At 38.9% G+C, this 20,193-nt stretch overlaps 2 protein-coding genes across 11 annotated transcripts in view; one reads left to right on the top strand and one right to left on the bottom strand.

Moving 5' to 3' along the window:
* The window catches only part of ptpn13 (protein tyrosine phosphatase non-receptor type 13), a 327,111-nt gene extending 323,589 nt beyond the window's left edge, over positions 1-3,522 (bottom strand). For all 4 annotated transcript variants that reach the window (XM_010781657.1, XM_010781659.1, XM_010781660.1 and 1 more), the window contains exon 1: positions 3,168-3,522. The gene's annotated coding sequence lies outside the window, so the exon portion shown is untranslated. The remainder of the gene's footprint in view (positions 1-3,167) is intronic.
* Positions 3,523-9,485: 5,963 nt separating this feature from the next.
* mapk10 (mitogen-activated protein kinase 10) overlaps positions 9,486-20,193 on the top strand; it is a 35,059-nt gene continuing 24,351 nt past the window's right edge. For 3 of the 7 annotated variants that reach the window (XM_010781651.1, XM_010781649.1, XM_010781655.1), the window contains exons 1-2: positions 9,487-9,789; positions 19,181-19,252. In XM_010781651.1, coding sequence (XP_010779953.1) covers positions 9,787-9,789; positions 19,181-19,252 — 75 coding nt within the window. In that variant the 5' untranslated portion in view covers positions 9,487-9,786. Of the gene's footprint in view, positions 9,790-19,180; positions 19,279-20,193 lie in introns of all 7 variants that reach the window. The other 4 variants (XM_010781652.1, XM_010781650.1, XM_010781654.1 and 1 more) reach the window with 3 other exon arrangements.

Here is a 20,193-nt window from a genome sequence, read left to right as displayed (position 1 = left end):
GCATGTCACAGGCCTAAATGTTTATGCAGGAATGCAGGTTAAACATTCTAGTCAATGGGAGGCGTGAAGTCCGAGGCAAAGTGGGTTACTACCCATCTTGCTCATTACCCATGAGAATGGGGAGAGCGGGTGCTGTGAAGACTGATTGTTTTGCGGCCCTTGTTATTTCAGCAGAGACCTACAGTGGAATGTTTTTTATCCGCGCTGAGGCTGCTGTGCAGGCCAGCTCCTCTCACATTGGACTATGGTCCTGCTCATTATTGAGGGGGCTTAGGAGGCAGCGGCCCAAAACAGCGAGAGCAGACAGCCTTCACCACTTCAGCGCCTCATTCTCTTTTTCTTTTTCAAACACTGGGGATGTTTGTTCCCAGGTATTCCCATGTATTCCCACACTATAGCATGAAAGAACAAATCGAAACTAGGCTTAGCCTGCTGCTGGTGCTAAGTGTTAGAAAGTCTTGGCCACAGTCACAAGGATTTTAAAGAAAATAATCTTGGAAACGTGATAGTTCTCTTTACTCTGCACTTCGGTGAATCTTTTCCTTTCCTCCCACCTTCCTGTCTCTGACACAGCTACTACAACCCATGAATTGGATTTGAAAACAATCCCTTGAAAAATTGCACTTCAGCTGAGCAACTTTTACTAAGAAGGAACAAATAACTTTGGTTTCTGCTGCTTCTTCCAGTGCTCATCCTTCTACATTTGCCAAGAACACAACGATCAGAAAAACATGTACATCTATCGCTCTTAAACTTTTCTTTGATCACAAATCTTCTGATAACTGGAGGAGCTTTACTTTGGAAGCAATCAGCCATAAAAACGCAAGATTCTACCATCCAAAAGCATAACTCGAAACATACGATTTTAGAAAGAATTTGCTCATATCCTCCAAAGATCAGAACAGTGGTCTCAGCTGGCAAACACATTTGGAACAGAAGCCGATGTGAAGAGGTTCTTCTCGCCAACATTGAGGTGAAAATCTTCCTGAAGTTATTCATGCCAGGAACATTTAACAACAAACTCTGAGTGAACCTCTATTCCCAGAATCATACTGTATTATGCAGCCTGCAAGCACAACATCCACATTCATAAATACACACAATGTCTAGTACATCAGAATATCTTTTAAACCAACATGACAGATGATGTAAAGATGTTTTCAAAATGTGTGCAGCAAACCAAATCCAAGCTGTGTGCTAGTAAACTGATAAACTGCAGACATATAGTTGAAATTAATGTTCAAAAACATACAGCTGATGTATTTTTCCCCGAAGCTGTAAAATGAGTAGAGACTGTCTGCTTTCACAGCTGGGCCTCACTAAAGTGTAGAAACCTGTAGCGGAAATTAAACGGAAGCGTTGACTCACCTAGATAAAAAGGGAGTGCCTGGTGGTGTGTTTTTCATTAATTGTAATGATTTTACAATTTAGTCAATTTGCCGACATGCTTCTCAGATTGTCTTAACACAGGGTTGTTGATGGACACCGGCCATTATCACAGCACTGAACCAGGGACCTTCCAGTTATGGACTGGTTTCCCTTACCCGTAAGCCACCCTGGATGTTTTGTTTTCAACTCATCCAGGGTCAGGGAATAGCCAGAAAGAGAGCCATGAGTATCCCATGATTATCAACCCAGCTCTGGACCCACGTCCCTCACTTCTCATTTTGGTCTCGACCTCATCCGCTCCATTTCTGTTAATCACAGGGTTGCTATGTGTACCGTGAAATGCAGAGCATGGTTTTGCAAAACCTCACTCAACACCCACCCTCTTCCCAACACACACACAAACCAATCCCACTGACTATTTTCCCCATTTTTTCTTATGATGATGCTCTGACCAACTCCATCATAACCTCTCAAGATGGGAATGTTCTTCCTACTACCTTTCTCTGTAGGCTTGACTGACATAGTCAAAAGCCTCATGACCTTTGACTTTAGCTAACTTTACTACTTTTCTATGGTAATGAAGGGGGAGGAGGTACAACATAATGCCTTCCTACAACCCCCATAAAGCCTTCAGCCTGCACTGACACATTATGCCTTTAAAAGGCTTTGTCAAGCTTTACCATGTTTTCAAGAATTGCTGACCATTTTCTCCAAATTACACAAATACTGCTGGTGGCGGTTAGCTAGTCAGATACTTATTTTGGTAGTGGTGCCTCCTCCCTCCTAAACTTAAAATACAGTTTCTGGTGTGGTCAAAGATTCCCCATGTCAGACAGAAGTAGAGGCTGCATTGTTGTGACGTTAACAGAGATGGGAGAAGTACTCAGATCTTATATTTAAGTAAAGGTAAAAGTACCAAAGTGTAGGAATACTCTGTTACAAGTAAAAGTCCTGCATTCAAAATGTTAATCAAGTAGGGCTACAAAAGTATAAGCATCGCAATATAGTTCAAGTACCAAGAGTAAAAGTACGCGTTATGCATATGCACCCATTTCCGAATAAAATATAATGATATGATTTGATTATAATTATTGATGCATTAAAGTGTTTATCAGCTGGTAAAGGTGCAGCTAGTTTAATTTATTTGTATGCTACAGGATAGCTTGTGAATGTTACTCCAGGTGTAAATAAAGACTTATTTTAGTGTTGTTTACATTTCACATTATTAATACAAATGTGCCAAGTAACTCAAGGTACTAAATGAATGCAGTTGAGTAAAAGTACATGGGTTGCCACTGAATTGTAGTGGAGTAGAAGTACAAAGTAGCAAACAAAATTGAAATACTCAAGTAAAGTACAAGTCCTTCAATATTGTACTTCAGTACAGTACTTGACTAAATGTACTTAGTTACAACACTGGCTTTAACATGTTATCAAGAATTGCTGACCATTTTCTCCAAATTACACAAATAGTGCTGGTGGTGGCTAGCTACTCCTCCCTCCTAAACGTAAAATACAGTTTCTGGTGTGGTCAAAGATGCCCGATGTCAGACAGCAGTAGAGGCTGCATTGTTGTGGCGTTAACACAAAATAGACACACACAATATCAACAAACAGACTGTTTACCAGCCTTAAAGTAGCTGGCTAACATCATTGTCAACGTTTTTCTTTGAAGCATCGGAGTTTGAGCCTCACCGCAACACCATTCCTCCGTTTTCCCGGGGACAAGTTGCTGGCAACCGTTGTGCTAAAGTTAGCTAACTTTTTGTTCAACTTACCAGTCGCGAAGAGCTACAAAATCACTTGAAAGGGAAATGTTCGTACTCCAACGAGGCTATGAGTGCGCACACAAACGGGACCAGACGCCATCCCATCCACAAAGCAACATCTTGGAGAGTGGCTGACTAAGCGGCGGCGGCGAGGCAGCCGAGCAACAGGTCTCCTCTGCGGCGCATACAGATTAAAAAAAAAAACACTTCACTGGCAGGTAATGTTATCCAACTGTTAAAAACAAATCTCTTCCTTGCAAAGTGCTCAAAACAATCCGTGTTTGATGGCCACAACACAGTTTTCAGCTCCCTTCAGTTCAAGCTCAGCCAAGTCACCATTACAGCCGTGGAGCGGAATAACCCCTCCTTTAGCCCAGCTAGCGTGGGCTGGAGTAACAAGACACCTTACTATGGCTGTCCATTGGCTCGCTGCTGTGCACTGTCATTTAACCGTTTCTATAGTAACACACACAACTGGGAGTAAAATGTACAGTAAGCATGTATCCTGGACGCAGAATCAGGTTGGTTACATGTTCTATATATAGCTCTTCGAAGTTTTATAGGTAGGAAACCCCTACATAGTTGCTTTTATGAACTAAAAAACAGTTTCAATTTTTTTTTTCAAATACAGTAAAAGTCAAAGATGGAACTGCGGTGCAGATTCAAATGTTGAAAAGCTTTATTCTCATATTTAGAATTGCTATATAGTTTTGGCAATGAAAATATAAGGTCACAGTCTACTCCAACAATGCAACATACCTAACAGAAAAAGAAAACAGAAAAAATAGTGCAATAGGCATCATAGTCCACGTAAGTCAAGGGTTTTAATTAGACAACATGTGTTACTCTGAAGTGATTTCACTTTAAAATCATGCACAAATAAGACTAAATGTAATTTAGTATAAATATTAATACAAAAGCTGAAATTCACTACTAATATTCAAAGTTTAAATGCTCTCAAAACTGGTTAAATTGTGTGTAATGTGGTTTTTCCTTCACTCCTGGGAAGAAGATAGCACTGGCACATCTTTATAAAGATCAAGCCTATATTTCAGTTTTTCCCACAACTTCAAAGTTGTTTAGGAGTCATCTAAGCAGTCAGGAAGCAATTCACTGCAGAATACTTCCTTCCTTCCTACACTTCAAAGTGCCTCATTTATGGACTGTGTTGTGCCATCTAGTGGCTGTTTCTCGTCATTACATATCTTACATAAATGGTGACTGCTGAAAGGGTTATCTCTCCCTGTGTCTGTCAGTAAAGGCATGAACATTATCACCAACCATATGCTTGAGTGATAAGACTAGATTACTTGCGTAACATAAATGTTTTAAATTACATTCAGCCAGTTGAACATCTCAGAAGCTGATGTCATTGCACATCGTGTTTTACAATTATTCTTGTGTACATTCCCTATTCTGAAGTGTTTTACTCCTTTTGTTTTCATGCATGCATACACAGGCACACAACATTTAGTATTATGCTTGTGTTTGCTTCTTTAACAATAACAACATTGGGCTAAAGTAGCAGTGTTTTTCACTCCATAATAATCAAAACTGGTGTCAGCTAATGTACCAAAACCCTTAGGCATTTAGTCATCCAGTAGTGCAAAATTAATATTCCTACTATAGACCCTGAAATAACTTTGTAGATGGCTTCAACCAAGACTTATATGAGATTGTGCAGAGCAGATTGTGCAGTAATGTGACCGTCATTCCACTGCAGTACAGTAAAATGTAGTCAATGATCCTGCCTCAATAATGAGACTTGACTGGAAAGACAATACTTAATTTTTTCCCCTTCCTCCTCGTCTCCAGGTCATGGCATTTCCAAAGAAAAAATAAAGAATAAACTGAGTCATTGTGTAGCTGACTTCCACAAGAGAAACCTGTACTTTAAAATGCACGTGTTAGCTATTGTTTTACTATTAAATGTTAAATATTTAAAGTAGCCTACTGACTTGTTTTATTTCTAGCAAGCATGTAGACTTATGAGTATTTGATAAACTGCAGGCAACAAGATCAATTTCTCATTCAATGTCTAATTTCATTCAATGTATTTTCAACTTTGTTCATTACCTGAGGCAGAGAGACCCCATCAGGAGACTGTTAGGCCAACAGGGTTTGAAATGTGAAATGCAAGGGCTTCTGAATTTAGAATTTCTTCTTCCTTCTATTTCTGTCAGTATCGGCCTTAATTCCTCATCATCAGTACTGGACTTAATCCCAAGAATGATTTGCACTGAAGCATTGAAAGAGTGACTATGTATGTTCTGACATTCTTGGAAAAATGGGGCACCTGGTAGACTGAAGGCATGTGGTTTGCTGACTGGCGAGTTTAGCTTTGGGGTACAGCTGGTGAGCATTACAAAAACGTTCCTGTAGCCTTTGAAAATACTTCCTTGATCTGCATGGAGTTGTAATAAAAACGTGCCACGTCTGGCAATAAAGTGTCAGAGAGCCATTAGAAATTATTTTTAATAATGTTTCTACCGCTGGTGTTCATCCATGTAAAGGTTTCCTCAGAGTTGTGTCCAACCACAAATAACGTATAATTTGGATGCATCTTATTCAAGGTAAGCTAACTCTGCTGACTACTGTCTTACCAGTTTTTAAAGTGGCTTATCTCACTGGAGAATGAGACTGCAATGGATTGTAACAAGGCAGCAACCTCTGCCTCTGATTGGCTGATCTGTGGAACTGCTGAGTACCCACATTTATAAGCTCAGTCTGGGAGTGATATTACTGTGTTTCTTGCAAAACCAACTAGCCTGTGAGCATTGACAATTGTTCATAGCTTAAAGAACATGGATGCTTGCTTCATGTGAAGAAAAGAAAGGTGTACGCAATCTCATGTTAGATTTTAAAAGCATGATCATCCATGTTATGAATGCTCATTCTTGTTGTGTTTTGAAACAAACATTGCAAAACCTTTTAATCAATAATAATCAAGATAATTCATTACAATACCCCTCACTGTTAGCATTTATGATACACAGTCACTATACATGGTAAAATAAATGTTGGAAAACAATTAATTTAATGTGATTCAATGCTCGAACACAAACTGAGAACTGCTACCCAAGGAGGGTCAGTAGACTCAGAAAAAAGATTTCAATTACCTCTCATTACTGTAGAAGTCAACAATGTCAAACGCTTTATTAAACTGAGGTCAGGACCTCATTGTTGGGAGCCGGGCAACCATGGATCCTGACTTGAGGAAATTAAAACCTGACCTTCTTTTGAGCGCTTTACAGGCCTTGCCATGTTTTAATTAATGTTTTGTTATTCCATCCACCTGATGGACTGGTTTTATACTTAAAAGCTCATTTGCTGGCGACTCTGCATTTTATAAAAATACTGAGAAATGTAATTTATGATTGGGAGTTCTGCCAAAAGCTGCATACAGTTATCACTTCTATATAAAATGTTATGTGGTCTGTTAAACCACATTTAGACTAAATCCATTCTGCTCCACACCAAACAGCAACATTAAACAGGCTTAACACTCAAATGTTTTTTGGTTCCTCTTCTTGAAGTTGCCAAACCTCATTTAATGTAGATCTGAAATGTATACTACAGCTTTAAAAATCCATTTATTAAAAGACATACTGCATTCAGTAGTCTACCAGGTGGGCAGCCAGGTCTTGTTGCCCAATCCAGATGTGACCCGAGGCTTAAAGAGCCATCGGCATGTGCATGCTGCAGATAATCCGAATACATTTACAGATAGGATGAATGATTTGATTACTTTTCTCTTTTTTGCAGAAATATATAAAAGAGATGAAGAGTCATAGCGATATGTCAGGTACAACTGGGAAATAAAATATAAGAATGAATAAATACAATAAAACCAACGGTCCAGAAAGGCTAACAAAAGTATTATGTATATAACACTTTAAAAAAAGAAAGAAATTGCACTATAAACACTAAAAGCTAATCTCAGAAGCGATTCAATTTTTGTTATGCTTGTTGCTAAGTTTATTTGTACTAATGTCTTCTTCAAAATGTGCATTGCCTTTTTTTTACCGATGTCTTTCATTTAATTTCCTTGTTTTTAAGTATTTATAACATTTTTAGCAGACAATCATTGACACTGTTGCAGTCCTGCCTCCTAAGGGTTTGCCAGTGGCCTGATACGATCAGCCGCCCCTTTTGCATTTTTACTGTACCTGAAAGCCACCATATTTCCCTACAGTTACCTCTAAAGGGAGGGGGTAGTGGTAGGGTATTGAGTAGTTACAATCTGCAAACACAACGCTAGATGCCACTGAATCTTGCACAACGTGTGGAATAAGAAACTCAAAGTTTGCAAATTCTTAACCCTCAAATTGAAATCACTTTTGGTTTTGGTGTAGCCTATACAAACCTAATTTTCAGTAATTTGACCTCCCTGTGCAGAGATTTCTTGGAGCGCCCCTGCACTGTTGGCTAAATGCAGGGCCGGCCCTTGGCAGGCGAATGCTAAGGGCGCATCAATCAATGGGGGGCAACGGAAATTTAAAATTTAAAAAAGGTTCGAAATTACAGAAATATTTTTATTTTATTTCATAACAACACAATTTCCCGATTTTGGATCAACAAATACATCTTATTATCTTATACTATACGCCTATATTGCGTACAGCGTCCATAAACTATGGCGCAAATCAAGTTGAACTGCCCCAGTAAAAACCAGAGGTTTATGTGAAATAGTTCTTTTTTTGAAATAATGGTTTTAGTGTGCAATTATAGGTTTTAATTTTGTATTTGTGTTAATTTAAAATAAATCAAACTCCTAAAAAACGTATAAAGCTTCCGTGTGCTTTTATTAACATTAGACTTGAATCAAACTCCTAAAAAACGTATACAGCTTTTATTAACATTGGAATTCACTGTGTAAACGGCCGCGGGGGGGAGAGCTTTAGAGAGCTCTCTCCTGAAAGGCTGAGAGGCTCTGATAACCTCAGCTCAGTGAGGTAAAGGCACACCTTTATATGATCATTATAGTTATAACAAAATAAGAGAATACATTTTCATCTATTCTCTTATAGTATAAAATACTATATGACAGTAAAAAAAGTTGTTATTAATAAAGAAGAATACAATTTAAAAGGGGAGTGAAATATCCATAAATAAAAAGTAAATCTGTTTACAGTTCTGTTTCATATGGGTGTTGATAGATGTATCCATAGATCTCTTAATGTTGCTCTCAAAGTTCACCAGATTGATGCTTTTAACTTCAATATTAAAAAGAAAAACTTCCCGGGGGAGCATGCCCCCGGACCCCCCTAGAGGAAGTTAGGTCCACCCCCCACTTAAAGTGGACCTATCATGCTATATTTGAATAATATAGTGTAGGACCATACCTATATAAGGCATATTTATACTTTTTGTTTTTCAAAATAGATCATGCATTTTAGCCATTCCTCATTTTGCTCAATTTAACATTGTCTTTGCATGGGCTGATTCTGTGAGAACAGCACAATCTACAGGCCTGGCACTACAGCGTCTCCAGCGCTTTCGAAAGGCAATGTCCGTGGCTGTCTCCTCCTGATTGGTGGAGTTGACCCAATAGCCGTAGCGCCACTTCTGTGACGTCACAGAAGTGTTCAAATCTGGATCAGTCTGTATCAGATCCGTTGCAGTCCCTTTTTAAGAGATTTGGGTATGGAGGAAAATAGAGAGGGTTGTATTTTCTGACACTTGGTGAGTTCCCTGGAACACCGGGGACACATATTCATGTATTATGATGTACAAAAGTGCATTTTGCATGATAGGTCACCTTTAAATTATGTTCAAATGGATAGGTTAAATACATTTGCACACATGTTGTGTCCATATCTTTCTGTTTTGGTGGTCATGCCACAACCGTGCACATGCATGCGCAAGTCTAGTGAGTGTCTGCATTTTGGGTGGGGGGACATAGAAACGGGTCTATCTGTTATTTGTGTGGGCATACAAATCATGACGGTAAAACACACACAGTGCACATGCCATGTGCGAGTCATAGTGAGTGTCTGCATTTGTGGGGAATGGGGGGCGCCAGCTAAAATCTTGCCTAGGGCAGCAAATTGGTCAGGGCCGGCCCTGGCTAAATGAGTGAGTTGGCCAATGAAAGAGGTGAGATGTTGGCAGCTCAGTGAGACAAATCTAAACAACAACAACCCGCCCCATATTTTCATTCAGCCTCATCGGTACAAGATGGGAACACAGTGATGCTGCTGCGCCCCTCCCGTACAGAGAGATGCATGTGATCTCTCTCCCTCGCTCTCTCTCTCTGCTAGGGCTTGACGTCAGACCTGGTCGGTTGCTGTGGCAACATATTTCCCAATACCCCCTTCCTCTTCCCTCCCTCTCTCTCTGCTCTCGTAGGTCCACAATGTAACAGCCAGCATCTTGCAGCACAACAGTTACAAGGTGGTGAGCAGAGGAAGGAGAGTGATTCAGCATCAGCAAGCATCGGTTATCGTCCACCTTTGCTTCTTTTTCTTTGCTCATTGTCTTGTTGTTTAGTAGCCTATTTATTTTTTGTACCCATCTTTATGAACGGTGTAAAGTAAGCCTTCAACTATGGTCACCGCACTGTTTCTCGTCGGGATGTTTTGAAAAGGACTGTCACCGGACTGGGATCGTCATCAGCTGGCACGGAATGGTAAGGCCGGGTGTAATGTGTAATGTGGGTGCGATGCGTGCACCCCAAGCTGCTTGGAGGGTGGAGAGATGAATATTGATCGGGAGGGAAGGTTAATGAAGTCTACTAGCGATGCTCCGGTGCAAGGGACACCCTCCCAAAGAAAATAAAGAAAAAATCAACCCCATCTTGATGCATTCACCTCCGCGGGTGTTGTTTTATAACAACTACAGCACTGTGATTTCATTATGCCGTTAGTCTTGACCTAAGAAAATGATGTCCATCCTCTCCATGATCCATCACCACCTCCATCCTTACAGGCAAAAGCTTTAACATTACAACGCTTTTTATCATGTTGTCCCGAAATTAAGATCACATGATAGGACGTTCTTTGTTTTTTTATATTCTGAGTTTAAATCTTATTTTTGTGAACCATGTAACTTACTAATCTTAGTGTGAATAAACACTGTTGTGAAGCATGTTATGCATTATTAGAAGTGCAGGGGTGGTGCAAATGGATGATGCTCTTCAAAACACAAGGTTTAGGCTCCATACTGTAGGCCTACATGCAGAGTTTATCCCTCCTCCCCCTCAGAAGTCAGCTGCGCACCTTGTGCATTATGCAGACCATACTTCAGCAGGGATGTGGGACCAGCCTCAGATCCACCATAAGTGCAAGAATAGCTGATAGAAATGTTCTCAGCAGTCTCATTTAAAGGTGATTTGTTTATTTATATCAGTTTTTTTCCTCAGTGATAAAGGGAGCTGTGAGTGTTTGTGGTGCATAGGGAAGGTTTATGGGAGGCTTTGTCATTAAAACTGAACTCATAACACAGAGGGGATGAGTTGTTATCCACCCACTCTGTGCAGGAAACATTGGAATAAAGGAGATGCAGCCACAGGGGTAGATTATTTCTCTAAATTTAGTTTTGGGCATTCTTGTGCATATTATTGGACACATATTTAAATAGACTGTAAATGCACAGGTGCAAGTAAACAGTCACAAACTAGTTCCAGTATTTGGCTCAGTTTTTTCAAATTCTTCCACATACCTTTTTGGTGCATGCCCACAGTCATGGTCTAATTACTGGTGGTGTGTCGAGTCAGTGTGAGTCAGTGAAGGTTTAAAGGAGTCAAAACAAACTCTCCAAGAGGAGGAAAAGAGAGAGGTTCTATAGCGCTGTGACCTTGGTTGCTGAATTATTCATGTAGGCTTCGATGCTTGTGAAAGTGCTGCAGGGAACACGCTTAACAATTAAACAAAGCTTTTATGAGTGTTTCTACAGCGGCTGAAGGGAGTGATTCATTAGATAAAGAGGTTCACCTTACGTCTCCTTATCCTCCTCTTCATCATCAGCTTGAGATACATCATGTGTATTGAATATATTTTAATATTTCTGCTTCAGTTTATAAAACAATCCGGGTTTTTTTATGGAGTTGCCACTGCAGGTCTACACAAAGTGATATTCACTGATATTGATTTTTAGGTAGGCAGCTTGTTTACCCATGGAGAATCATCAATGGAAATAGTGAACAGCAGACTAATGTTATCTTGCAGTGGATGATGCTGGCATTTTATTTCCATTCTGCTTTGAGATCATCCGTTTGCTAATCCTTTGTTATGCAACAAAGTAAGGCAATGTATTAAGATGAGATAATGGGGGTTGCTCGCATGATTATTCGGCAAAGGAAGGAACTATTGCAACAACTGATAGTTGGATTAATTATTAATTAATCTGGTGATTAATATCCTAAAGTGTCTGTTCAAGCTGTCAAATACCCACAATCCAACAGTACATTTTCAAATGTCTTGCATTATTCAACCAATAGTCCAAAACCCAAATATATTCAATATACAATGATGTTAAACAAAGTTAAGCAACAAATCCTCACAATCAATAAGCTGACAATATAGTTGTTTAAACAAAGAATTGATCATCAATTACTATAGGGTGCAGATTGGTGTTTTGATGATCAGTTCATAAAAAGGTGGAACAGAAAATACTTGCAAATATTTAAAATGTGATAGAGGTAACTACCTAGAGCGAAGTGGCTAAACATCATTAAAAGAGATATTATAGGATTTTAATGAATTCTATTGTTGTCGCACTGAAATATTCATAACAGCATGAGCTATAATAGGAGAGAAACATAACCATGTGAAAAAAAGGGCAATAAACACTGTCCAGTTCGGGATAGCTGGTATAACGTTTAATAGAGGCTGAATGGGATAAGTTCATGACTTTTTCAAAACAATAGCTGACTATCAATTACTTAGATGTCAGCATCAGTCTTTTCAGGGCCATTCTGCCGTGGTTCTCATGATTGGATGGAAGGTCAAAGTGGTCATTAAAGAGGATGAATTACTGAGGAACACTGGCACAGTCCATCATCTCCAAATGACCCTGACTTATTGATCCTTGCTGTGTGTTAACGTGGTCCGAATGAATCCCAACAGGTTGTAATAGTAATTTTGTCATTGTACTTAACCAAACATGCAGAGTAAAAAGAAGTTGGAGATAGTTTAATCCATGTTAGGGTGAGGATGTGAGTCGTCCATCATCCTCTTTTTGAAGGAATAATAAGAAAGTATGACTGTGTTTTCATGAGCATGAGTTTCTCTTGATTCCTGATGTTATTATTAAACCAACATTATTATGTTTACCAGAAGGAAATGGTGTATTATATTATTTTCTCTGGTGTCATAATGTGCTTTTTACTGCTTTTATAACGGTTTGCATTAAATTACCCATAATTATTATGACTGAAATGTGCGATTAATGTTTAGTATGACCATATTTACATCTCAACTATAAAGGCTGTTTTTAGGGAAACTCGTACAGTGACACTACCATGTTATTCTTATGCACAAATTCAATTAATGCCGCATGAAAGTTGATTCCCTCACGCTGCAGTATTGCTTACCACTCCAGACAAACAGAGAAATGTGCCTGCAGAGTGAGATGCACAGTTACATAATTGGATTTGATCCGACAAAAATGCAGCTTTTATTTGTTTTTGCAGATAGCTGAGTGCCAGACTTTAAGCTGTGTTGATTCATTCCCGGTCTGCTCGCAGCACATCTGTAAAGAGACTAGTCACTAAGGGTTGGGACATTGTAGCAACTCGGAGGCCATCAAAGGATTTTAGAGGAGACATTAATTTGAGACTAAATACAATGCTGTAAACCTGGCTTATATCGCCAAACGTTCTCTATGCACTAAAGTTAAAGGCTTCCGATTTTGATGAATTCCATCCACTTTGTGTATATGATGCATATCTGTGAGAGATTTCGTCATTGGACAAATGTTAGTCCATAAAGTACAAGGTGTGGTAAACTCAGCAGTGATCTATTTTAGAAAGCATCCTTTAACGTAACCATGGCATCTGGAAAGCTCTGTCATCGTGTCAAATCAAATATGTCTACCCTGTTACGTGATATGAATATTCAGGAGTTTAACAGAAGGGCATGGTGCTTTGAATAACGTGCTTGGTCTTTCACCTATAACCTATCCCTACGTTTTAGATTCTCTAAGAAAAGCTTTAAATCAGAAATGTGTTCATGCACCTGCCAAAAGCTGTGCATGTTTCTACCATGCGGCTCATCTGGAAATTGCAGTGTAAGCAGCTTTTCAGCTAACATGTCTGTTGTTTACTTGAAGTGAATGAGGAGATGTGAGCAAGGAGACAGATGAAAGCACAGACAGAGAATGAAACCAATCGATAGGATGCCAGTGAGCATTCAGATTATCTCAGCCTTGTAGATGAGCTGTGGAGTCGGTGCCGTCTTGTTTTCCTGGCTCTATCTGCAGTTTGAAGTGCTTCCCCTTCCCCTCCCCTGAGCCCAAAGGGGAGGCTGTACTGCGTTTGGCTCAGGCTGCTCAGTGGAGGCAAGGCTGCATACTGCAGGAGAGGCTGAGGCTGCTGAACCAAGCACTCACAATGGAGCTCGGAGGGAGGGGGAGGGGAGACGGTTGCAGCGAGGCTGGGAGCCTGGGAGCAGGAATGGTGGGAGCGAGGGAGGGACAAAAGACAGGCAGGAAAAGGGAGAACGCAGACTCTCATCAGAGTTTAGGATGGAGGGAAGAATGAAGACATAGATGGAGGCTGTTGTGGGGTGCATTGTGACAACATGTGCTAAAGCCTCAACAAAACAGAGGGAAGGAGATTGTTGAGAGGAGAGGAAACAAAGATGGATACGACAGGAAACAATTACACTGGTGTGCAGGACAGGGGGGCACATTGTGTTTTATCAGAAGCCCTATGGTGCCATAACAGTCAATCAACCGATTTAATCCAGGCATAAAACATTGTCTATAACTCAGCTTATATTATGTGGCTGAAACACACAACCATGACATGTCTTTCTGTACAATGGGCTATGCTGAGTCAGGAATAGTCTGTCAAATGCATAGAGCAAGCACAGTGGGTGATAATGCACCTCATTGTTTTTCTATTCCAAACACCTGCTGCTATAACACTTTCTGCCAATCTATTTAAAAAATGTTTTATCTATTTTTCTTTTTCTGGATTGCAGTACAGTTTCTATTAAATATTTTTGTTGACACACCTTATTGTCAAGTCAATATTGGCTTGAAATCTCCCCTGGCTGCACTTTTTTAACAAATAATGAAACATACTCAAATTACACTTTTCGTTTTCTCATATCCTTTCCTTCAATAATAGTGTATATGAATTTAAACCTACCTTTCTAAAAAGAAAAAATTCAAAATCAGGAATGGGCGCATTCACCTGCTGCTCTGCCAAGGCTGGAACTGCATTTTACTTTTCAGATGATTTAAATTGGATAAGAATAATATTTTTGTCTGATATGAGTGTTTCTGCAGTTCACACACATGTATTTTCTAGCATACTGGCATAATTAAATATTCATTTGGGTCTTTTGATGCTGTCATGTTGATCTTACTTGGTTAATCAAGCATAGAGCTTCATTTTGTGAAAAATACATTTCAGTTTTTTTTACTGGAAACTATAATCCTGACAGTTTTGTCCCAGGGAATGCTTAGCTCCATTACATGTGTGTACAATACACCCACAGTGGTATGTCTTACTGGAACACTAGCATGTCATCAATTATATCTATTTAGTACATTTTGTTCTAAATAGTACAAAATGTTGACTGTGAAAAATGGCAGGCCACGCCTAAATGTAAAGCAGCAATTGAAAATGTTAATAGTTAGACTTGCATTTTTCAAGCCAAACGGTCCAGTGTCCACGATAAACATGTTCACCTTTTCCTGATAATTATCTTTAGCTCTTTGCTTCTTTTTAAAATATTGCCTTCTTCTTCTAGTTGAGCCGAGAGGGTGATACCGTTCTTGTCAACCTTTGATACTAACATTAATTGAATCAATTCAGTTAATATAATCGGAGTTTTAAAATATTTGTTATCACAACCTAAGAAACTAATTGAAGCCATTTATGTAAAGTGAACACTAGAACTGCATAAATGGTGAGACATTTGCTGATCTGGTGCCTTTGCTCAAGTTAACAGTTCTTTGGCCCTCAACACTGGTCCTCCAGCCGTCCAATCAGAGGCTGCTATGCAGCATGGTTGCCATGCATGTGCAGTAAACTAGCAGGTGAAAGAGAGAGCTGAAGTGTCCTACAGTAGATCGTGCTGGGATTATAAGAAACTGCTCAACAATGGGACTCAGTGTGCAGAGTGATCATTGGTTTGCCTGAGGCGTTGTTGTGCCCATGAGGCGGATGTAACAGAATGCCAAGGATCCAAATACTAAAGAACAGCTACTGCAGAGCACACACACACACACACACACACACACACACACACACACACACACACACACACACACACACACACACACACACACACACACACACACACACAGGCTCACATACCCCAGCACAACTCAGCATCGCCATGCAGCACTGGAGATTAATGGTCTGCTGTATCAGTAATAAGCATTAGCCCATTCCAGATAATTAAAACCTCCTCTCTTGTCTTTTTCTGCTTCATTCTTGAGTTTCTTTAGTTTTGTCCCAATAACGAGTGTCTCATCAGTGTAACAGAGCCGGCCTTTTGTAATTGTGCAATACATTTGTGTCTGAATGTGTTAGTGAGAGACAAAGACTATGAGTGTGATGCTTTGGCACAGTTTTATCTTAAACTGGCTTGTTTTCTAATCCCGGGCTGATACATTCAAACAACACTATCAGACACACAGTCAATACCAGAAAAGGGGAAATGCCAGAACTAACATCCAACATTTGACTGCTACAAATTGAAAATGTCGTACAATCTTTACAACAAAGTGTCCAAATGTTCTGTACATCCTGCTGAAGCACTGCTGCTCTCCAAACTCAGAAGCTTGAGTAACAAAACCTCTATCACCTGACAATGTACTGATGAAACCAATTGTTGTCAGAATGATATATGGGCATTTCAACCATTACCACTATCAGCTGAATTGGGTCTCAGGGTTCAACAAGCACAGAATCTGCTGTCAGCTTCACAAAGACAAAACATAGTGTGATGTGTGTCATTTTTGTCACATATTCATGATTAAATGTTCTCGATAATTATACAAATCAAGTCCTTTTTTTCATGACAGTCAGGGCTTCCTAACTTATTATTGTTATGCAGTGTAATGTTTTTTTAAATGACACTTCCAAGATGAATTGTTTATTGTTATCCAGTTAAGATCCCACAGAGTTTCAAGGTTCTGCTCCATATTTTGTGGACAAACATCTACAGGGTTTACATCCCTTTTGAAATCATCCACCAGGTTTGAGTGAATATGAAAGACCCAGAACACTTGAAAAAAGTGATATTCATAACAGTATATATGCAGCATATTTGTATGTTGATTTTAACATAAAAATGAAGAGCTATAACAACATGATCAGTTTTTCCTCTCCTGTTCATGTATTTTCTCTTATTATATAAATATTAATGAAATATTTTTCATTAACAATTAATTAGTACTGCATATTTTACTGTAGAGTATGGGTAAAACCAAGCAGGATTCATACTAGTAGCAGCAAACTGTACATTTACCAAATATTTGGGGGCAAAAGTCCTGGTTGATTCAGATTTTTAGAAAAGTATAACAGCAGAAAAAAAATATGTTCTACATTCACGTTATTTTCAAGTGATAACGTTTGAATATTTTGTAAAGTAATGAAAAAACAACAATCTAAACCCATTATGTGCCCCACATATTCCTGCACATCCTGTTATCATCTTGAGAGATGATCCAGGTTGTGTTTGAATTATTACACCATACACCGCTGGAAGACAAACATTTTGGCCATGTGAGAGGTTTAAAATGTTATGTACACAGATGGCTGAAGATTAGAGCGGGACAGATGTAGTTGGAGGGGCTTATTTCAGTGTTGACCTGTTAGATTGATAGCAAATATTGTGCTGCTAAATGTGGTGATAGTGGTGTCATGTCAAACATATTGATGTGAAATGAAATCACAACAGTGGTGGATTGCAACCAATATGTGGATGCATCTCAGAAAACTCTCTCTTCAAAACTGTACTTTTCGTTTTCAATGTAACTCTCTCCAATGTTTTTATTTGGTTGTACTCCCCTTAGAATCTAATTTCAGTTGTTTGATTATTCTACTTCTTTTATTCCAGGCACTATAGTGAATCAGTGTTCAACAGCAAAGGTATAGAGTAAACTGTCGGCCTAAATGGGCCAACCAGAAATCAAACGCCTCAGTGTCCCACATCTCTTTTTGAACACTGCCCTGGATTTAGCGGAGGCACTAAAGCCTCGACTGTGTCATTATTAAAAAACTAGTGGAGTAATACATTTGTGTCCAGAAAGTCCTATATTTACATCCTAAGAGAAAACACACATCCTTTCAGCTGCTATTCTACATTTTGTGAACACTGCCAAACCATTTAGGGACATTTGTCACTTTTTTTATAAGTATATGACCGAAACCTTTTTTCTAGCCTAGTATTTTCATTGCCAACATTAACATTACTTATGCATTTATTCAGAAGAAATGATCATTAGCACACTGGGAGCTTCATTACCTGGAAAACCTTTGAAGGTAGAGTCATTGTGGGATAGCTGCAGCCCATGTAGATCTACTTTATTACTCCTTTGCAATCTTTTGAACTGAACTGCCAACACAAAAGCTCCAGGAAATATGCAAAAACTACGTTTAAACCAAATTGACCTTCACTGTAAAAGCCTCCCAGCTTTGCCAAAGTTTCTACCCTACATTAATGCAAATGCAATGCCTGATGGCACAAGCTTTTTGAAATCTTGCTTCATGTATGATAGTGCTATTAAAGATAACCGTGTGAAACTGAATGCATTATCTCCTCAGTGTCTGAATTAACTTTTGAAAAATATTTTCGAGATAATGTCGCAGAGATCCCATGACCTGGTTTAAGAAGTTATAGTAGTTTACTGTCAACGTCAATATCAAAGAAGATGAGACATGTATATTAGTGAGGCTGTTGCCTGAAGAATATGTATATGTGTTTGTAGTTTTAAGATAAAAAAACCATTCATAAATCAGTTGCACAACAAATCTTATTGATTTAATAACTTTGATTTACTTCTTATATAACCAAAAGACACTGAGGACATTTACACGTGTGTGCACTAAGGGATTAATCGGTTTTAAGGTTCCAACCTTTTTAGCAAAATAATTAGCTTTAAAGCTGAAAGTTAAAGATTTATAAGAAAGTCAAAAGGTGCTATACAATCTGACCCAAAAAGTGTTGACGTGCTGTTATGATATCAGCCTTGTGCACATAAAGAGGGATAGCAGAAATATAAGGCTTCAGCGTGCCAGTCAGTCATTAACACCCACAACCTTACTGTCTTTCTACGCGGCAACACCATCTGTATTCAGGTCTTTTTTCAACTCACGTCAAACCGGTACCTTGAAACACAAAGACATTGGTCATTGTGGTGCATTGTACTCTGATGAAGAATCGATCATATTGGTCTATTCTTGTTAATAGAGGAGTGGGTAGGGACAACATGTTGTTTTTCTATCTTTGATTGAGAATGAATGGGACGGAGTAGAGAGAAAACATCAGGAGCGATGGAAGAACAAGGGCCCAAACAAATATTCCATTACTGTGCACAATGCTCGACTAAGCATGATAAATCAAACTGATTTCTTATGATTTATATATTATGTGTTGTTGTTGTTGTGTGTTGTTGTTGTGTTGTTGTTGTTGTTGTTGTTGTTGTTGTTGTTGTTGTTGTCAGCAATAAAAGATCAATCCAGATGTGATTGAATGTACCATCAGTACACTTTATATTTAGGATCATCAGTTTCATTCCTTCTGATCAAATTGCAGGCTACATATTGTACATTTGTGCAACCAATGTCCGCATGACTCACTCCCTGACTCTGGCTCTCCTCTATTTGTGTGTTACAGGTATTTATGAGCAGACATTTCTTATACAACTGCAGCCAACCAATCCTGGATGTGAAGATAGCCTTTTGTCAGGTGTGTGTTCCTTACAGGTAAACAAGGTACAGTACTCATTCACTTCCATTTCCCCTTCATTGTTCTGTATGTTGTGGTATTGTTGTGTTTCTGTATTTAGAATTGAGATATCCGTTTGAGTAAAGATGTTTTTAACAACATGTATTCAACAGTAAAGATATAACGGTGGATAACCCTGAAGCTCAAAATGATTTCAACTCATTAAAAGAGAGCTATTGTTTAAATAGCTTGCGGCAAAAACATTTTTAGTTTGTAGCCTTATGGTGTTAAAAATGAATTCACGACAAGCTAAGAATAAAAGGGTTTATCTGCCACTGAAAGACAAAATAATGAAGAGGCTTCCTAGCTGAAGCTTAAGCGCCTGTCTCCTTTTAAATGTGAAACTCCTACGGGTTTAATTTCCTTACAATGACTTTATATCACAAGTCTGCATGTGTGAGAACTGCATATTTGGCTACAGGCTATTTCGCTTTAGCCAAAATTATTGACTTGGCATGTGATGTCTGTTCTACACGTGCATGAGTACATGTTTAATAGCCACTATAGATGGCTATATAGCAAGGGCTGCATGTATTGAAATAACCAGATCAGAGGATTGGATACCATGCTGGCAATGTTCAATAAAAATGTATTAAATCAAATATATAAATTTTTCATTACATTTCAAGGAAGTATTTCAAACGTGTGCCCCTCAGTAATACACAGTAATACACACAGCTTTGTTTTGTTTGTGAGCAGTGTTGTAATTACTAAGTCTGTAATTAACTGATAGTTTTTTGTTGTGGCACCGTTTGTTCCACTCCTCTGCCCAAGTAATTACAGCCTGATTATTATTGTGTGCAGATTTATGAAATAATAATGTCCTCCGTCTGGTGAATACAGTTAGTGCCACTAATGTCATAACATGTAGAGTTTACATTTCTGCATGGAGACAGTGTAAA

The sequence above is a fragment of the Notothenia coriiceps genome, unplaced genomic scaffold, assembly GCF_000735185.1.
Source record: "Notothenia coriiceps isolate Sejong01 unplaced genomic scaffold, NC01 NC01_scaffold00023520, whole genome shotgun sequence".
Taxonomy (NCBI): Eukaryota; Metazoa; Chordata; class Actinopteri; order Perciformes; family Nototheniidae; genus Notothenia; species Notothenia coriiceps.
This window is presented reverse-complemented; position numbering and strand designations above follow the sequence as displayed.